This window comes from Anastrepha obliqua, chromosome 6 (genome assembly GCF_027943255.1).
Source record: "Anastrepha obliqua isolate idAnaObli1 chromosome 6, idAnaObli1_1.0, whole genome shotgun sequence".
In the NCBI taxonomy this organism is placed as follows: Eukaryota; Metazoa; Arthropoda; class Insecta; order Diptera; family Tephritidae; genus Anastrepha; species Anastrepha obliqua.
In genome coordinates, this window is record NC_072897.1 from 22405634 (window position 1) to 22425062 (window position 19429).

A 19429-nucleotide genomic window follows, 5' to 3' on the forward strand; every position below is an offset into this window, starting at 1 on the left:
TTTTGGATCGGAAGCTCACATTGCTAGTCGCTCGGCTACCGCGCCATGCTGTCGTCGCTGGCCTGAAAGTTATTTAGTTACGAAGCGTTATATTATATGTTGATATAAATATTATGTGTTGATATAAATAATTTTTGTGAGCGTGTAATTCTCAAAAGGTTTATTAGAAAATCTATTGACTAGGTAGTGTGGTATCTGTTCTTATCAGCTTAACATCTGATAGATCCTCCATCGGAGGACACCAAATGTTAAACGGATTTTTGGAAATGGGCGGAGTGTTTTAGAGACTTGCTCTCCACCTCTACCACGGGTTGGCCCGGTATTGCAGTACCGCCGGGATTTCGGCCTTGAATAAATACAAGAAGAAATATACTAATACATTTAGCTTTGGTGGGAAGAGGCATAAATTTTTATATGAATACAAGTAGACGAAAATGGAATTTATTTTTTTTTTTGAAATTTGCATTGTAGGACATTTCTGATTATTTATTGAAAACAGTTTTTTGGTTTAGATACTGAAAGTCAGTTTAAGTGAATCGGTATAAATATTTCGTACATTAATTTTTGTGAGCGTGTAATTCTCAAAAGGTTTATTAGAAAATCTATTGACTAGGTAGTGTGGTATCTGTTTTTATCAGCGTAACATCTGATAGATCCTCCATCGGAGGACAACAAATGTTAAACTGATTTTTGGAAATGGGCGGAGTGTTTTAGGGGCTTGCTCTCCACCTCTGACACGGGTTGGCGCGGTATTGCAGTACCGCTGGGATTTCGGCCTTGAATAAATACAAGAAGAAATATATTAATACATTTAGCTTTGGTGGGAAGAGACATAAATTTTTATATGAATACAAGTAGACGAAAATGGATTTTTTTTTTTTAATTTGCATTGCAGGACATTTCTGATTATTTATTGAAAACAGTTTTTTTTTTATTAAAATTGATTATAGAAGAAAATTAAATTTTTTCCAAGGTGAATTCATACACTAAGCTAAGTAAAACGTTTCGTAATTCAATTTTATGTTGACATCCAAATGTACACGACGGAAGAAAAAAATAACAAATCAGCTGTGTTATTGCTACCACCTCCAAAAGATTCCCCTTGATTTTTCATATAAAAATTATAAATATCATCACTTGTGACAACTGTACCCAGTCGGTCGACAGTGTGTGAATCATCTTTAAATTCTGCAAGAATACCCTAACCTGCGCAGCGCACAGTAAAATCGACACAAAGCTGAGCGCAGAGCACAATCGTACAAACACACTAACGTACATACATACATATATACGCTCGAATACATTTTCTTACTGTGCTCAGCCAAGGCTGGTAGTCATGCACTGTGGCGATATGAACGCACAAATGCACATACACAGGCACGAACATGAAATCAAACAGCTCGCCGTGTTTAAGTGAATCGGTATAAATATTTCGTACATTAATTTTTGTGAGCGTGTAATTCTCAAAAGGTTTATTAGAAAATGTAATGACAAGGTAGTTTGTTGGTTGTGTATGGTTATCGCTTCTCGGCCTTATGGCTAAGATCAAAGTGATCAAATGGGCGGAGTGTTTTAGGAGCTTGCTCCACCTCTGCCACGGTTGGCCCGGTATTGCAGTACCGCCGGGATTTCGGCCTTGAATAAATACAAGAAGAAATATACAAATACATTTAGCTTTGGTGGGAAGAGACATAAATTTTTATATGAATACAAGTAGACGAAAATGGAAGAAATTTGTAAGTCTGTTTCTTCGGTCCGTTTGGGTATTTTTTTTGACAACATCGAAACCAAAGCATTTGTATCATATTTTATCTATCATAAGCCACTCGTACATTTGTTGAAATTGAAAACATTGAGGATGAATAATGATAAAATGAAGAAAATAAAATATGAACTTTATAGCAATATTATAATGAACCTATAATTATCCCGCTCCTAATGCTGCTTTCGTCTTATTCTCTCTCAGTTTGTTTTACGGAAGGTTTCACTTCTATCGAGTCTAACCGTTAGACTGGTATTTTTTATTTTCTCATGGTTATTTAATGTTCTTGAAGCGTAGCACACTGGGTGACCTTCTTGCGATAGTACCGCACCAATCGCATAGTTAAATGCATCCGTTGTCAATGTGAATTGTCTATTGAAATCGGGATAACATAGAATAGGATGTGTACTTATTAATGTTTTTAACTTTTCGAAAGCTTCAATGTTTGTTGGGTCTTTTACATTAATTTTTGTACCTTTCTTTAAGTATTTTGTTATCGGTTGGGCTACTTTCGCATAATCTTTTATGAACTTGCGATAACAACCTGTTATTCCCAAAAAACTTTTTGTCTGTTTTTCGGTTTTGGGTAATTCTAAGTTTTGGATAATTGTAATTTTATTTGGATTTGGTTTCATGCCATCCTTTGTTAAAATGTGCCCTAAAAATTCTGTTTTTTTTTTAGAAAATTGCATTTGCTAAACTTGTATCTTCAAATTTTTACTTTCGAGAATTATGAAAATGTCTCTTATTGCTATAATATGCTCAGTTAAAGAAGTACTAAAGCTTAGTATATCATCTAAGTATATGTTACCACACAGGTTTTGTTAATATGATCTCTCAAGATTTCATTCATCAGCCGTTGCAATGTGGCTGGCGCATTTTTAAGACTAAATGGCATCCTTATAAATTCATATAGACCATGAGGAGTTACGAAGGCAGTTTTTTCTCTGTCTTCCTCCTTTACTAAAATCTGATGATAGCCTTTCGCTAAGTCTAATGTCGTAAAATATTGCGCTCTACCTAATTTGTCTAGAATTGAGTCTATATTGGGTAAAGGATATTTGTCGTCTAAGGTTATTTCATTAAGCTTTCTATAATCAATAACTATTCTATATTTTTTTTCGCCTGAATTATCCGATTTTTTTGGGTACGACTATAAGTGGGCTTGCATATCTTGAATGGTTTTTTCTAATTATACCTTGTTCCTCCATTTCTGTGATCTGCTTCCTTACTTCTGCTTAGTGTTGAGGTGGGTATCTATATAGCTTTGAATAGATTTGCTGTTGTGTAATGGTTTTTATCTCATGCTGAATTTCTGTTGTATTAGTTAATACATCGCCTTCTCTAAACAATAATTTGTTATATCGGTTTAGCAATTTTATAATTTCACTACGTTCTTCATTATTTAAATGATTTAATTGAAGCCTTTCGAATTTAGGATCACCAGTTTCAAGCATGTAAATTTGATTAAATTTATAGGTATGGGTTATTAATAAAATAAGATATTTTTCCATTTAGTGTTATTTGTCGTTTTTCTATATTTATTTGGGCATTTAAAAAGTTTAATATATCGATACCTATAATGAAATCATAAGTTCTCCCTTTTAATGGGGTGATCTTCCAACGAATCCTGGCATTGTTAGGTAAATTAAATTGCTCCGGGCTTTTTGTATGTACTTCATAATTTATTGTATCTTTATTTGTACTAAATGTTATGGGATATTTTAATTTATATATATCAAATTAATTTATTTCCTTATTAATTAAACTGAGACTGGCATCTGTATGTATTAGTGCTACGTATTCTTTATTTACGATCTTTAATGTTATCTTTGGCAGGCATTCAGTGGCTGCCTCGTAAAAAAATGGTATTATTAATTTCAGGTCCTTCTGGGCTTTGCCTATCCATGTTTAAGCGATCTTGGCCAAACTTATGATTAGGGTGTCCTGCCACTCGAGGATTGCTATAACACCTTTCAATATTGTCCATTTCCATGGGTTCCGTGCGGTTTTGTCTAGGCGGTTGCCAGCGAACTTGGTTGGAAAACGGCCTAGCGTGTCCCACTTGTGGCACACGTTGGAAATGTCTTGGGGTGTTATTATTTCTTTTATCATTTTGGAATCTGTATCTTCCCGAATTATTTAAAGGATTATTAAAAGCGTTTTGCTCTTCGCGCCTATAAAAATCATTAGTCCACTTATTTCTTTCTTGAAATTGTAGGTTTTTTACAAGTAGACGAAAATGGAATTTTTTTTTTAATTTGCATTGCAGGACATTTCTGATTATTTATTGAAAACAGTTTTTTTTTATTAAAATTGATTATAGAAGAAAATTAAATTTTTTCCAAGGTGAATTCATACACTAAGCTAAGTAAAACGTTTCGTAATTCAATTTTATGTTGACATCCAAATGTACACGACGGAAGAAAAAAATAACAAATCAGCTGTGTTATTGCTACCACCTCCAAAAGATTCCCCTTGATTTTTCATATAAAAATTATAAATATCATCACTTGTGACAACTGTACCCAGTCGGTCGACAGTGTGTGAATCATCTTTAACCCTCTAGTGCATAACAGTGCCTTTAGGCAATGCTTGCTTTGCAATAGAATTTTGAATTATTATGTAACTTTTTTATTTGAAAAGTTAAACGGGCATATTTTATACAGTTTTATGACTCTTTTTTGATATGCAAAGTTTTTACTTCACTCGCCATTATGTAATGAATGGCAGTTGTCCGCGAGAAACTGAGGATTGAGCATGCATAAAATAGTTGTGTGAAAAGTGTAAACTTTTAAGTATTTGTTCGCTGTTAATTTATATAAAGAAAGTGATAAAAAAATTCAGGTAAGTTATTTCATGTATTTTCAATGATATTCAGTTGTCAAAAGTGTTAGCTTTATGTATACTTCATTAGGGTGACTTTTCAAAGTTTCAATGCCTAAAGGCACCAGCATGCAGTTACCATGTGAATACTCTTTTGTAACGAACTTCTCTCTTTTGAAAATTTTAGAGTTAAAATGAATGGTTGGAAAGAAAAAATGCAAAACAAGGTTTCAAGTTTGACTGAAAAAGAAATTGAGGAGTTTCTGAACACTATTGATCTTATAGATGAGGAAGGCAGTGGTGACGTGGTCTCAACGGATGATGAAGATATAGATGACGGTATCAACTTGGTTGACAAATTCAGTTTTGGCTGTGGCGAACTGGGCATAAGTGTATCAGATCTAAATTTAACTTTGGTTACGCCTACAGCTTCCGTAGCTAGGGAAGAATCAAGTGAAAATTTACATGGTGACAGTACACCACCAGCTCCTCCAAAAAGGCCTAAGACGTGCGCAGGGGTCAGTAGTTATATATTCAGGAGATTTGATGGAAATGTTGTCCAGATGCGACAGAAGGATGAGGAAATAAGCAAAATAGTGTGGAAAAAAAAGCATGAAAGTTCATGAAGATCAAATCAAATTCCAATGCCCGGATATGTCTGGTTTCGTACAATTAACTACTCCATATAAGTGTTTTTGCTACTTTGCTGATGAACATTTTTTTTCTACTATTGCAAATGAAACGAACTTATACGCGAGGCAGAAACTGATAGATACATCTTTTGTATGTACGGCTAATGATATTCGGCGCTATATTGTAATACTTATTTTTATGTCAGTTTATAAATATCCAAGTGTTCGGTCATATTGGGGCCGACATGGTTTTGGGGCTATTCGTACAACAATGCCTGTAAACCGTTTCGAGGAGATAAATAGATTCATACACTTCGCTGATAATGCACAACGACCGGAAAAAAGCTCCGAGGATTATGACGTCATTTATAACGTGAGAAGGGTCATTGATCATTTCAATATAAAGTTTTCTTCTATTCCAATGCCTCAAAGATTACACGGTGTGGCAAAAAAAAAAAAATTAAATATACTTTTATGGAGACCTAGCACGATTTGTGGCTATAGAAAAACTAAAAAAAATGGTATAGGAGAAATTTCCAATACACCCCCAAAATCTCATTTTATGGCCACAAAACCGTTTTTCAGTAGGTTGATGTGAAGAATCACTCCTAACTTCGCCAATTTCCATCCGATTTCGAATTTGTTGTTTTAGTTCGAAAGAACAAAAACAAGCCTTTTTGGCAGTGTGTTGACAATTTTTCTGAAATGACAACTGACGAGACTGTAGACGGAAGTATTCGGAATTTTTTTATTTTTTCTCTATTTTTTCAACTTTGACATCATTTTTGCGATATTATCCGATATTGAGGATGTTTTTTAGTACACTACTGTTATAGTGAATTTAATTCTGCGTCGAATGAGCTATATTTGACTGTAATTGAATTAAAATTCATAAAGTTGTGCGAGTTTTAAGATTTATTTTTTTTACTAATTTTATAGCAAGTGTCAGTATAAACACATCATCAGTACGAAACAGTACCCTTACTATCTTTTTGAGTGGGATAGCCGTGCCCCGAATCGCTATGCAAAATCTGAATGGCCAACACGTCAACTCTACAAAATTGGTCAAAAAAATGTTTTGAACCCTCCACTTGTCCGACCAGAAAATGTTATCTTGCCACCACTGCTCCTGAAACTTGGGTATGCGAAGCAGTCTAAAGTCTAAACTAAAAGTCGATGGCGAAGCGTTCCGTCACCTGAAAGAAGTTGCATTCCCTAAAGTCAGCGATGCAAAGCTAAAAGGAGGTAACACATTATTCTCATATTTGTTAATAGTAGTTTACAGTTTATTACAATTTTAGGGATCCTTGTCGGGCCTCAGATTCGAAAACTCATGCGAGATGAGAAATTTACGAGTAAGCTCAGTGCAGTGGAAAGACGGGCATGGGAAAGTTTTAAATCATTGTGTGAGAAGTTCCTTGGAAATAACAAGAACTCTGATTATGTTGAAGTCGTCAAAGAGTTTTTGAGTGCGTACAAAAAAATGGAATGCAATATGTCCATCAAGATACACTTCCTGCACTCACATTTGAATTTTTTCCCGGAAAACCTGGGCCAGATGAGCGATGAACAGGGTGAACGATTTCACCAGGAGATAGGAGTAATCGAAAAACGTTTTCAAGGGAAGAACTCCATCAACATGCTTGCTGATTACTGCTGGTCCTTGAAACGTAAAACCAGTGATGACTCTTATAAATGGAGCAGGTCTAGCAAACATTTTTGAAATGAAGATTAGTTTTTCCCGACATCTTTTAAAATTTTAAACCTGTACTGTTTCGTACTGATGATGTGTTAATACTGACATTTGCTATAAAATTAGTAAACAAAATAAAATCTTAAAACTCGCACAACTTTATGAATTTTAATTCAATTACAGTCAAATATAGCTCATTCGACGCAGAATTAAATTCACTATAACAGTAGTGTACTAAAAAACATCCTCAATATCGGATAATATCGCAAAAATGATGTCAAAGTTGAAAAAATAGAGAAAAAATAAAAAAATTCCGAATACTTCCGCTTACAGTCTCGTCAGTTGTCATTTCAGAAAAATTGTCAACACACTGTCAAAAAGGCTTGTTTTTGTTCTTTCGAACTAAAAAAACAAATTCGAAATCGGATGGAAATTGGCGAAGTTAGGAGGGATTGTTCACATCAACCTACTGAAAAACGGTTTTATGGCCATAAAATGAGATTTTGGGGGTGTATTGGAAATTTCTCCTATACCATGTTTCTTAGTTTTACTATACCTACAAGTTGTGCTAGGTCTCCATAAAAGTATATTTTCACTGTCGCACAGTGTTATGCGTTGACGAACAAATGTGCGCAACCAAAATGACGAAAACAAGCATTAGGCAATATATGCCTAATAAGCCACATAAATGGGGGTTTAAACTATTTGTTTTATGTGATACTAGTGGATTTTCATATCAGTTTGAATTATATTCCGACGCTGGCGATAATAAAATGGAGGAAGAAGTTCCAGATTTAGGCGCCTCATCGAATGTGGTTGTAAGGTTATCAAAAAACATCACCGAATTTGCAAACCACATACTTTATTTTGACAATTTTTACACGTCGCTGGGCTTAGTACTTTATCTGGAAAGCAGGGGTATCCATAGCTTAGGAACAATTCGCGCCAATCGTATCATGAATTGTAAACTGGCTACTGACTCTGATTTGAAGCAAAATAAGCGCGAGCGTGGTTATTCTGAAGAATTTGTTGGGTCAGCTTATGGAATCGATATATCAACGGTATTGTGGAATGATAATGGAAGCGTCCGTTTTGCTTCAACTTACGTGGGTATACAACCACACGGCTCCAGTACAGATACATGTTTGCAAAAATCTCGTCGATGGAATCGACGACAAACATTTTACGCATACATTGATTGTCCACCTGATGGATAGCCTGATTGGCCGATATAAGATCCGCATAAAGACCCAGAAGTGGACGACCCGTATTTTTTATCATTTGTTAGACATGACATTAGTTAATGCGTATGTTCTTTACAATCGTATTAATTCATTGCAACACGAACGCTTGACTCTGGCTGAATTTCGATGTGAAGTGGCAGAAGCTCTCACTAAAATAGGCCAGGATTCAGTCAAAGGCAGAGGAAGGCCATCAAACTCAAGCAAAGTGGAAAGTTTTGTTGTCGGTAAAAAAAAAGTTATATGCCAATATCAGATGTACGTTTTGATAACGTTGGTCACTGGTGTCAATTTCGAGATCGCTCTGCAAAATTCCATTGTAAAAATAAACCTTGTAATTCGCAGACGCAATCTTATTGTGAAAAATGCGATATTCCATTATGTAATTCATCCACAAAGAACTGTTTCAAAGAATTTCATACCAAGAAATAACTAATTCAAATACAAGTACATACATAAGAAAGTCAAACCAATCATATAATATATATATGATATTTATAAATATATGTATTTATATATCTAATGTACATCTTAATGCAGGCAAAGATAAAAACGAATTAAATTATTAAAAAAAAGTAATAAAAAAAATATAACTGAACGATCAAAAACGAAAATATGTGTATACTTTGATACGGTACAATGATACCTTAACTGCATGACAGTGCCTTTTGGCAAAAATTTCTTTTCCTAATTTTTGGCAAAACTGTAGGTAAAATATCAAAAGCGATGACGGATTCGTATTCTCTGACGCTGAATTAAGCGAAGAAAATTTTTAAATTAAAAATTAAAAAATTATGCACTAGAGGGTTAAATTCTGCCCTAACCTGCGCAGCGCACAGTAAAATCGACACAAAGCTGAGCGCAGAGCACAATCGTACAAACACACTAACGTACATACATACATATATACGCTCGAATACATTTTCTTACTGTGCTCAGCCAAGGCTGGTAGTCATGCACTGTGGCGATATGAACGCACAAATGCACATACACAGGCACGAACATGAAATCAAACAGCTCGCCGTGTTTAAGTGAATCGGTATAAATATTTCGTACATTAATTTTTGTGAGCGTGTAATTCTCAAAAGGTTTATTAGAAAATGTAATGACAAGGTAGTTTGTTGGTTGTGTATGGTTATCGCTTCTCGGCCTTATGGCTAAGATCAAAGTGATCAAATGGGCGGAGTGTTTTAGGAGCTTGCTCCACCTCTGCCACGGGTTGGCCCGGTATTGCAGTACCGCCGGGATTTCGGCCTTGAATAAATACAAGAAGAAATATACAAATACATTTAGCTTTGGTGGGAAGAGACATAAATTTTTATATGAATACAAGTAGACGAAAATGGAAGAAATTTGTAAGTCTGTTTCTTCGGTCCGTTTGGGTATTTTTTTTGACAACATCGAAACCAAAGCATTTGTATCATATTTTATCTATCATAAGCCACTCGTACATTTGTTGAAATTGAAAACATTGAGGATGAATAATGATAAAATGAAGAAAATAAAATATGAACTTTATAGCAATATTATAATGAACCTATAATTATCCCGCTCCTAATGCTGCTTTCGTCTTAATCTCTCTCAGTTTGTTTTACGGAAGGTTTCACTTCTATCGAGTCTAACCGTTAGACTGGTATTTTTTATTTTCTCATGGTTATTTAATGTTCTTGAAGCGTAGCACACTGGGTGACCTTCTTGCGATAGTACCGCACCAATCGCATAGTTAAATGCATCCGTTGTCAATGTGAATTGTCTATTGAAATCGGGATAACATAGAATAGGATGTGTACTTATTAATGTTTTTAACTTTTCGAAAGCTTCAATGTTTGTTGGGTCTTTTACATTAATTTTTGTACCTTTCTTTAAGTATTTTGTTATCGGTTGGGCTACTTTCGCATAATCTTTTATGAACTTGCGATAACAACCTGTTATTCCCAAAAAACTTTTTGTCTGTTTTTCGGTTTTGGGTAATTCTAAGTTTTGGATAATTGTAATTTTATTTGGGTTTGGTTTCATGCCATCCTTTGTTAAAATGTGCCCTAAAAATTCTGTTTTTTTTTTTAGAAAATTGCATTTGCTAAACTTGTATCTTCAAATTTTTACTTTCGAGAATTATGAAAATGTCTCTTATTGCTATAATATGCTCAGTTAAAGAAGTACTAAAGCTTAGTATATCATCTAAGTATATGTTACCACACAGGTTTTGTTAATATAATCTCTCAAGATTTCATTCATCAGCCGTTGCAATGTGGCTGGCGCATTTTTAAGACTAAATGGCATCCTTATAAATTCATATAGACCATGAGGAGTTACGAAGGCAGTTTTTTCTCTGTCTTCCTCCTTTACTAAAATCTGATGATAGCCTTTCGCTAAGTCTAATGTCGTAAAATATTGCGCTCTACCTAATTTGTCTAGAATTGAGTCTATATTGGGTAAAGGATATTTGTCGTCTAAGGTTATTTCATTAAGCTTTCTATAATCAATAACTATTCTATATTTTTTTTCGCCTGAATTATCCGTTTTTTTTTGGGTACGACTATAAGTGGGCTTGCATATCTTGAATGGTTTTTTCTAATTATACCTTGTTCCTCCATTTCTGTGATCTGCTTCCTTACTTCTGCTTAGTGTTGAGGTGGGTATCTATATAGCTTTGAATAGATTTGCTGTTGTGTAATGGTTTTTATCTCATGCTGAATTTCTGTTGTATTAGTTAATACATCGCCTTCTCTAAACAATAATTTGTTATATCGGTTTAGCAATTTTATAATTTCACTACGTTCTTCATTATTTAAATGATTTAATTGAAGCCTTTCGAATTTAGGATCACCAGTTTCAAGCATGTAAATTTGATTAAATTTATAGGTATGGGTTATTAATAAAATAAGATATTTTTCCATTTAGTGTTATTTGTCGTTTTTCTATATTTATTTGGGCATTTAAAAAGTTTAATATATCGATACCTATAATGAAATCATAAGTTCTCCCTTTTAATGGGGTGATCTTCCAACGAATCCTGGCATTGTTAGGTAAATTAAATTGCTTCGGGCTTTTTGTATGTACTTCATAATTTATTGTATCTTTATTTGTACTAAATGTTATGGGATATTTTAATTTATATATATCAAATTAATTTATTTCCTTATTAATTAAACTGAGACTGGCATCTGTATGTATTAGTGCTACGTATTCTTTATTTACGATCTTTAATGTTATCTTTGGCAGGCATTCAGTGGCTGCCTCGTAAAAAAATGGTATTATTAATTTCAGGTCCGTCTGGGCTTTGCCTATCCATGTTTAAGCGATCTTGGCCAAACTTATGATTAGGGTGTCCTGCCACTCGAGGATTGCTATAACACCTTTCAATATTGTCCATTTCCATGAGTTCCGTGCGGTTTTGTCTAGGCGGTTGCCAGCGAACTTGGTTGGAAAACGGCCTAGCGTGTCCCACTGGACGTTGGAAATGTCTTGGGGTGCTATTATTTCTTTTATCATTTTGGAATCTGTATCTTCCCGAATTATTTAAAGGATTATTAAAAGCGTTTTGCTCTTCGCGCCTATAAAAATCATTAGTCCACTTATTTCTTTCTTGAAATTGTAGGTTATTTCTTTCATCCCTATTTTGATTACTATATGTCCTATTCTGATTATTATAAGATGTTTTATTATGAAATTGTCCTTTATGTTTTTCTTCTCTTCCGAATCTCTTGTATTCGGGTCTTATGCACGTGTCTTCAAACCTCTTTGATTCATTATAAGCAAAATATCTTTTAATTGTCTTTGTTCGTAAATTTTGTCGAGTAATGTCCCTTGGGTCATCTCTTTCATTGTATTCACTAAGAAGCTGTCTATGTTTGTCAAGTGTATGCCAAGTTCACCACTATAATATACTATTAACTCGTCAGTTTTATCTATACTAATATTATAAAGAGGAAAACTTTGTTTGTTTGTTTGTTTGTAACGAATAGGCTCAAAAACTACTGGACCGATTTTAAAAATTCTTTGACCATTCGAAAACTACATTATCCAGGCGTAACATGGATTACATTTTATTTTGGAAAAAAATAGGGTTCCGTAAGATATTTGGATTTTTCGGACACAAACTGAAAAAAATCTTATATATAAAATAAAGTCAACTTTTTGTGTGTGTTCGCTAACCGGCCGTGTCTGCACCGAATTAAACCAAACTTACACACATAGTTAAGAAGGTATTGAAGATGGTTTCCGTATAGTTTGGATACATATTGGTGGATAGGGCTCGAGATATAGGTCAAAACGTGGACCCGGGTAACCTTCGGATGTGTATGTACAATATGGATATCAAATGGAAGCTGTTGGTGAATGCTTTAGTTCAGAGTATTTTTCATGCCGCTCCGTGACTAGGGTCTCGAGATAGAGACCAAAACGTGGACCATAGAATGTGTATGTACAATATGGGTATCAAATGGAAGCTGTTGGTGAATGCTTTAGTACAGAGTATTTTTCATGCCGCTCCGTGACTGGGGTCTCGAGATATAGGTCAAAACGTGGACCCGGGTAACCTGTTGGTGAATGCTTTAGTTCAGAGTATTTCCATCAGCTCCGTGACTAGGGTCTCGAGATAGAGACCAAAACGTGGACCCTAGAATGTGTTTGTACAATACGGATATCAAATGAAAGCTGTTGATAAGTGCTTTAATACGGGGTAATTTTCATACCTATTGATGACTAGGGTCTCGAGATATAGGTCAAAACGTGGACCCGGGTAACCTTCGGACGTGTATGTACAATATGGGTATCAAATGGAAGCTGTTGGTGAATGCTTTAGTTCAGAGTATTTTTCATGCCGCTCCGTGACTAGGATCTCGAGATAGAGACCAAAACGTGGAGCCTAGAATGTGTTTGTACAATATGGATATCAAATTGAAGCTGTTGGTGATTGCCTTAGTACAGAGTATTTTTCATGCCGCTACGTGACTGGGGTCTCGAGATATAGGTCAAAACGTGGACCCGGGTAACCTTTGGTTGTGTATGTACAATATAGGTATCAAATGAAAGCTGTTGATAAGTGCTTTAATACGGGGTAATTTTCATACCTATTGATGACTAGGGTCTCGAAATATATGCCAAAACGTGGACCCGCCGTGTCTTTGCACCGAATTAAACCAAACTTATGCACATTGTTAAGTAAGTATTGAAAATGGGTTTCGTAAAGTTTGGTTGTAATTCGGTGCAGTGGCAACGGGTACAGCGTTCTTTTGAGCCAGCCATAATGTCGCTTACTTTTTTAACGCTTGGGGCGGAACTGAACTGTCAAATTGACAGTGTGAGTTACAATGTGTCAATATTTCTTTCTGATTTGGATGCCATAAGGAAAAAACGTAAGTGCAACATGTAAAAATTGTTTGTGAATTTTTTCGGAGTGGATTTTGGAACAGTGAATAATTTCTTACGAAATTTGAGAATTTAATGTGAAATCCGAATGAAATTATGTGTTCGTGGAAAGAACAATTTTTTTCGTTTTTTTTTTTTTTTAAATATAAATGGATAATGGTTAAAAAAGCTCCAATGCTTAATAAAACATATAAATTGAAACGAAAAATTCATGGATGATCAGGAAAAAAGACGATTGTTTATTCATATGCGTTGATTTGAAATTTAAAAAGAATCTTCTTTTTTCCTGATTTTCAATTTATATTTTATATTTACTCAAAAACAAATAGAAAAACAAAAAATATTGTTTATGCCAAAGCGCTTGAATAAAGAATAAAGAAATAAATAATATGAAAACCATATATTTTCTGTTCTAAACCATATCTATTCTATTTTAGTGTGCCCAGCGAAGGGGGCCGGGTTTGCTAGTACTTAATATTCTGAATTACGGTAATTAACTCACTTACCGTATTGACTCGTAAATTGGCAACTCGCTTGTAAATTTCATGAGGCTCTGTGTCTGGTTTGTACCTCAATTTTAATGTATCTTTAATGAGTTTCCAATTGTCCGGTTCCGGGATGTTAATAATTGCATTTTTAGCTTCTCCTTGGATTGTTTTGTAATATATTGTTCTCACTGCTTCTTTTTTTATGTCCTTCATCTTCGAGCGTTGATATTAAGTATTCTACGCTACTAAAAAATGAGTTTATGGTTATATCTCCGTGTCCTGTGAATGCTGGAAGGTGGATGATGTTTTTCAATATTCTTTCTAGTCTGTTTGATCCTGTTGCTGTCTTTGTTGTAAATCTATGTAGGCCAATCTTAATTGCTCGAGTTGCTGCTCCCTTCTTGCAAGCTGCTGTACCAGATCTACAGGGGTCATTTCTTGCTGGGCCTGCTCCATTCTTCTCTTATCAAGTTCTCTCTGCCTGGCTTGCCGAATTTTAGTGTTTTTCTTGTGGCCGTTTACAAGAAATTTTTCACTTTCCTTTGTGGCTTTCACTCAGATTTTCACTTGAGTGTTTGCTGCACCTTTTCAATTGGTTATCGCTTAGTGGTTAGTACTCGGATTTTCTTTTCCTGTGTATTCACTGCACTTTATCTTTTGTGGTGTTCAATTTTCTTTGTACTGAATAAATGTTCACTGCACTTTTCTGTTAAGTTATACGTTACGTATGTTAAGTTATACCCTGGAGGGTCCGGTCAACTCCTGAGTTGGCTACAGATTCGCAGGATTAGTTTTGGGTGTTATAAAATTTTTAGTTTTTGCACTGCCCGTATTTCGTATCACTGGATCCTTTTATGTCTTAAAGGATCCTACCGACTGCGCCAATTTTATATTTTACTCAGGCAGGAGAATTTTTTAAAAAGAATAGAAAGAATAACTTTTGTCTTGAAGGGCTTCTCAAAAACTCATTTATTACTTGTTCAATTATTACAGTCAGACTTAAACTAATGTACATATGTAATTGCTTATTTGGCATTTAATATTTAATTTTACAAAATTATTGTTAATGTCTTATTCAGCATTTCCTTTCCCACACTTTGTCAAGCAAGTTAAACTGTCTTAAAATATGACCTTGTCTTTGGAATTGAATATGTAACTCCCGCGGCTCCGTACATATGTATATATGCATCAATATATGTATGTAAATATGTCTTTATAAACGCTCGACAACCGCAGATGCTGTGCGTCAAGTGCGCGCATGAGCATACAGTAACTTGCAGAAAACTAGTTACATAAGTAGCTTATAAAAAAGTTCTGTGTCGGACAGTGCACAAAAACATATGCATACCTATATCTGCAAGGTTAGAAACTTGCTCTGAAATTAGAGTATTTGAAGGTTACTGTACACATTTGAAGGTTACTGTACATACAATGCTGTGCCTATGAATGTGCGCTGGATTTCTTGAGAAGTTTTAGGGAATCGTAATATTTTTTGTTGTCGCAAGTGTACATACTTACACACAGCATATATGTATATATGCGCATATGTAAATAAATTCAAATATTTAAATTTGCATATGCCATCTTTCTGTGTGCCCTGTAATCAATCAATTCTCTATGAAGGATTTGATTTGGTTGAAGTGAATTCAATAAAGTTTTACTGAAGATTCCTTGGGCAGACATAATATATTATATGTATGTAATTTTGGATAGTTTGCTCTTTCTAAGTCACTATTGAACTTAGCATACATACATATGTATTTGTTTTCTACTTACACGTTAACATTCCTTGTTCCTTCATACAAACGAATTTTACTCAACTGCTGCTTAATTTGGCCAGTTGAGTATATTTTTTTTTAACTTTTGGTAGAAAAGATGTGCGCAAATCTTTCTTTTAACGTTGATGTCTGTTCACTGCAAAAACACCTTGATCGCTACGAGAGAGCTGAAATCGCCGCTGATGCATACCAGCGCAAAAGGGAGAAGACTTACGGTGCCTGCTGAATATTATTTGTAGCTCAACTAATACGAGTGCTATGCTACCTGAGGTCAAGAGCATTTTTCGAATACGCTTATCTACCAACACAAACACTGACCCTCCGGTTATTATAAAGTTCAGCTCTCCAAAGAAGAAGCGAGTATTTCTCAGTTCGATTGGCCTTTTTAATCACAACAACGGCAAATTGGCACGCCGGCAAAGTGTAAGTCACTGGGCAATATTACGGGTGCTTTGTAAGAGAAGAAAAGGGCTAAAAATATGCCAGATCAATGTTCAGAGCCTATGTAGCAAAATTGGCGTGTTTAAATACTATGTACTTTGAGAATTCATTGACATTGTGTGCATATCAGAAACATGGTTCACTTCGCATATGTGTGATGAACTCTTTGCAGTCAAAGTGACATAATTTACAGACATGATAGACAAGGGCATGGAGGAGGAGTGACGATTCTTGTGAGGTAGTTATTGAAATGTTTTGTGAAGTCCAAATCTGGCGTAGATTTTTGTGTTGAATATGTTGTGTTGTTTGTCGAAATTGTTTGTAATAATTTTAAAGTTCTTGTTGGTACTTCGTACCGTCCAAATAAAAATTGTTGCTGGGGATTTCAACTGTAATTTGTTGCTTGAACACTGCGAATTTTATTATATATATTTTCCAATAACAGGTGTTATTTTGAATAGCCCTCTATTTCGGTCGATTTCACTTTTGAAGCTGTCATTTTTTGATATTTGACAAGTAGAAACTATGCCATTAATAAAAATGGAACGATACACGCTTAAACAACGCATTGAAATTATTCAAATTCCCTACAAAAATGGTGAAAATTTGGCAGAGACGGTTCGTAAAACTCGAAAGTTTTTGGGTCATCGTGAAGCACCTTGTCGGGCCGCAATACAAAAATTAGTGGAAAAATTCGAGCTGTTGGGACAAATTAGTGATGTGAAGAAGAGGAATCGTTCAAAAACAGCCGAAAATATTGCTGGTTTAGCCGAAAGGGATGAAAAAACCCAGGCTTGTCCATGCCTCGTCGTTCTTTGGAAATAGGCATTCCACAAACGTCACCACACCATAAAGATTTGGGTCTTAAGGCTTATAAAGTCCAGTTAACACAAGAACTCAAGCGGGCCAATCATCAACAACGTCGTGTCTTTGCTGATTGCGTCGTTGAAATGCATGAAAATTATCCGGAATTCCATCGAAAAATCATCTTGAGGGATGAGGCCCATTTCCACCTCGGTGGTTTCGTCAACAGGCAAAATTGTCGGATATGGGGCTCAGAAAATCCAAGAGTTATTGTTGAAAAGCCTCTCAAAGCCTCCTCAAAGTATGACTGTTTGGTGCGGTTTATGGTCCGGCGGAGTCATTAGACCTTACTTTTTCGAAAATGAAGCTGGAGTAACAGTTACGAACTATCGAGAGATAATTAACAGTTTTTTATTGCCGGAATTGGATGGTATTGATCTGGACAACATTTATTTTCAACAAGACGGCGCTACGTGCCACACAACCAACGAAACCATTCTTTGAAAATCAAAGTAATACCTCTTATTGGAAAACCCTATATATGTATGGTCATATAATAAAATTCGTTTTAAGTTATTATAAAAGTGGTCAATGAGAGATACACTACTATTGGCAAAGTGCTTTGGTGTTACTGAATTCACCCGTAGGAGACCAAAAGCGCTCATTATGTCAGTTACGCAGTGTTGAAAAACAAATTACAGTTGAAATCACCAGCAACAATAATATCCTCATAAGATAACGATAATTTTTCAATGGTATTCGATATATGTATGACCAATTATTTATGCCTTCTTTTTCCAAACCTGACTTAATTTTTTAACGTTTGGCTTCAGTGTCATTACAACTGATGACGTTCAGCTCTTTAGCTTTAGATATTTTAAAAATATAGATTATGTTAGGCTTAACAGTGACGTAAATAAAATTTACTGGCACTCTGTAAAAAATATGATATCTACCGACAATCAAATGCAATATTTGTAGAAGAATTTAGTAAATCTATTTAACGATTACGTTCCAAACAAGACAATGATTAAGCGAGATTATGACAACATTTGGTTTAATTCGGAAATTAAAAAAAGCTATAGGGATAATCGGTGGACGAGATACAAAACATACGATTGTCACAATCAGTTTTTAGCTATGAGGAAATAATGGTTAGAAATGCCAAATCCAATTACTTTGCATTGGCAAACGTTTAGTATTACTAGCCACACTAGATATTAGAAATGCTTTTAACAATTTAAGTTGGGACGATGTAATTTAAGCCTTAGAGGCACAATTCAAGATCCTGAATAATCTATTCAAGATTATTCGTAGCTATCTAAGCAATAGCGTACTCTTATACGAAATGCGAGAAGGATGCAAGACTAAACAAATAACAGCAGGTACGGCTCAATGATCAATACATAGACCTTAACTTTGGAATATAAGTTACGATGAAATCCTTCGAATAGAGATGCCTGAGGATGTGCATTTAATAATCGCAGCTGTAATAATCGCTCGAAGCCAAAAGGAAGGTAAAGCAGGTGATGATCCGAGTTCAGACATGGCTAGAGGACCATGGATTAAAGCTGGCCAAAGAGAAAACAGAGCTAATCCTTCTAACCAACAGACGTAACCCATTAGAAGTAGATATACAAGTACTCGATGCCACTTTATTGACAAAAAGAGTGGTGAAATACTTAGGAGTGCAATTAGACACAAGGCTAATTTACTGGCGCATATACTTAAATCACGATGCCACAAAAGTTGCCAAAGGAAACGGGATGTTAAGTAAGCTCATGGCAAACCTTGGAGGTCCAACGCAGATCCAACGAAATTTTTAATGGACATGGTCAACTCGAATCTCTTATACGGATGCGAAATATGGGCAGATTCGCTAAGAGTGCAATGCCGGGGGAAAACTCTGCAATCCATGCAACGCACCTTCGCTCTCAGAGTGGCTTCTTCATCCAGAATAGTATCTGAAGCAGCGGTGAAAATTAGGTAGAAAGAAAGCATTGTGTGGTTAACTATTACCTTACACAGTTCTTGTCCGGACATGGGTCCTTTCTCATGGGAAAAGTGAGCCTACCAAACGGTTTATATGCGGGGCACACCTTCCTTAAATGCGAGAGCTGGAACATAGAGAGAACAGGTCTGCAACAAGCTATTGGTGTATTTACACCTGAAGAAATTATCGAGAAAATGATGATGCAGTGGAAAGTTATGCTGAAGAGCATTGGGCATAGATTTCTCAAAACACGTGACCGTAGACGCAGGGTGAGTATGTAAGTGTCCTTCTTAGGACACAATATTGGCCCTCTACCTCGAAGCAATGCGAAGGCAGGCCCGGGGTGGAGGGAAAAATGCAAGAGAAGAGGATGGATACTTTCAGTGGAATCACCACACACA

The 19429-nt window shown here is 35.4% G+C and overlaps 1 protein-coding gene, 2 non-coding genes and 2 pseudogenes across 3 annotated transcripts; all 5 read left to right on the top strand.

The window, feature by feature from the left end:
* Positions 1–159: 159 nt before the first annotated feature.
* Positions 160–355, top strand: LOC129250912 (U2 spliceosomal RNA). Its single transcript, XR_008582848.1, has one exon. It is a non-coding gene; the product is annotated as a U2 spliceosomal RNA (small nuclear RNA).
* A 234-nt stretch (positions 356–589) lies between these two features.
* Positions 590–785, top strand: LOC129250943 (U2 spliceosomal RNA). The gene has a single exon (XR_008582869.1). It is a non-coding gene; the product is annotated as a U2 spliceosomal RNA (small nuclear RNA).
* Positions 786–1519: 734 nt separating this feature from the next.
* LOC129251027 (U2 spliceosomal RNA) lies at positions 1520–1643 on the top strand (annotated as a pseudogene).
* Positions 1644–6205: 4562 nt separating this feature from the next.
* Positions 6206–7010, top strand: LOC129250843 (uncharacterized). The gene is made up of 2 exons (XM_054890440.1): positions 6206–6465; positions 6522–7010. Exons 1-2 carry the CDS (start codon positions 6363–6365, stop codon positions 6941–6943), a joined length of 525 nt encoding a protein of 174 aa, XP_054746415.1. The 5' UTR covers positions 6206–6362; the 3' UTR covers positions 6944–7010.
* A 2281-nt stretch (positions 7011–9291) lies between these two features.
* Positions 9292–9417, top strand: LOC129251019 (U2 spliceosomal RNA; annotated as a pseudogene).
* Positions 9418–19429: the final 10012 nt, after the last annotated feature.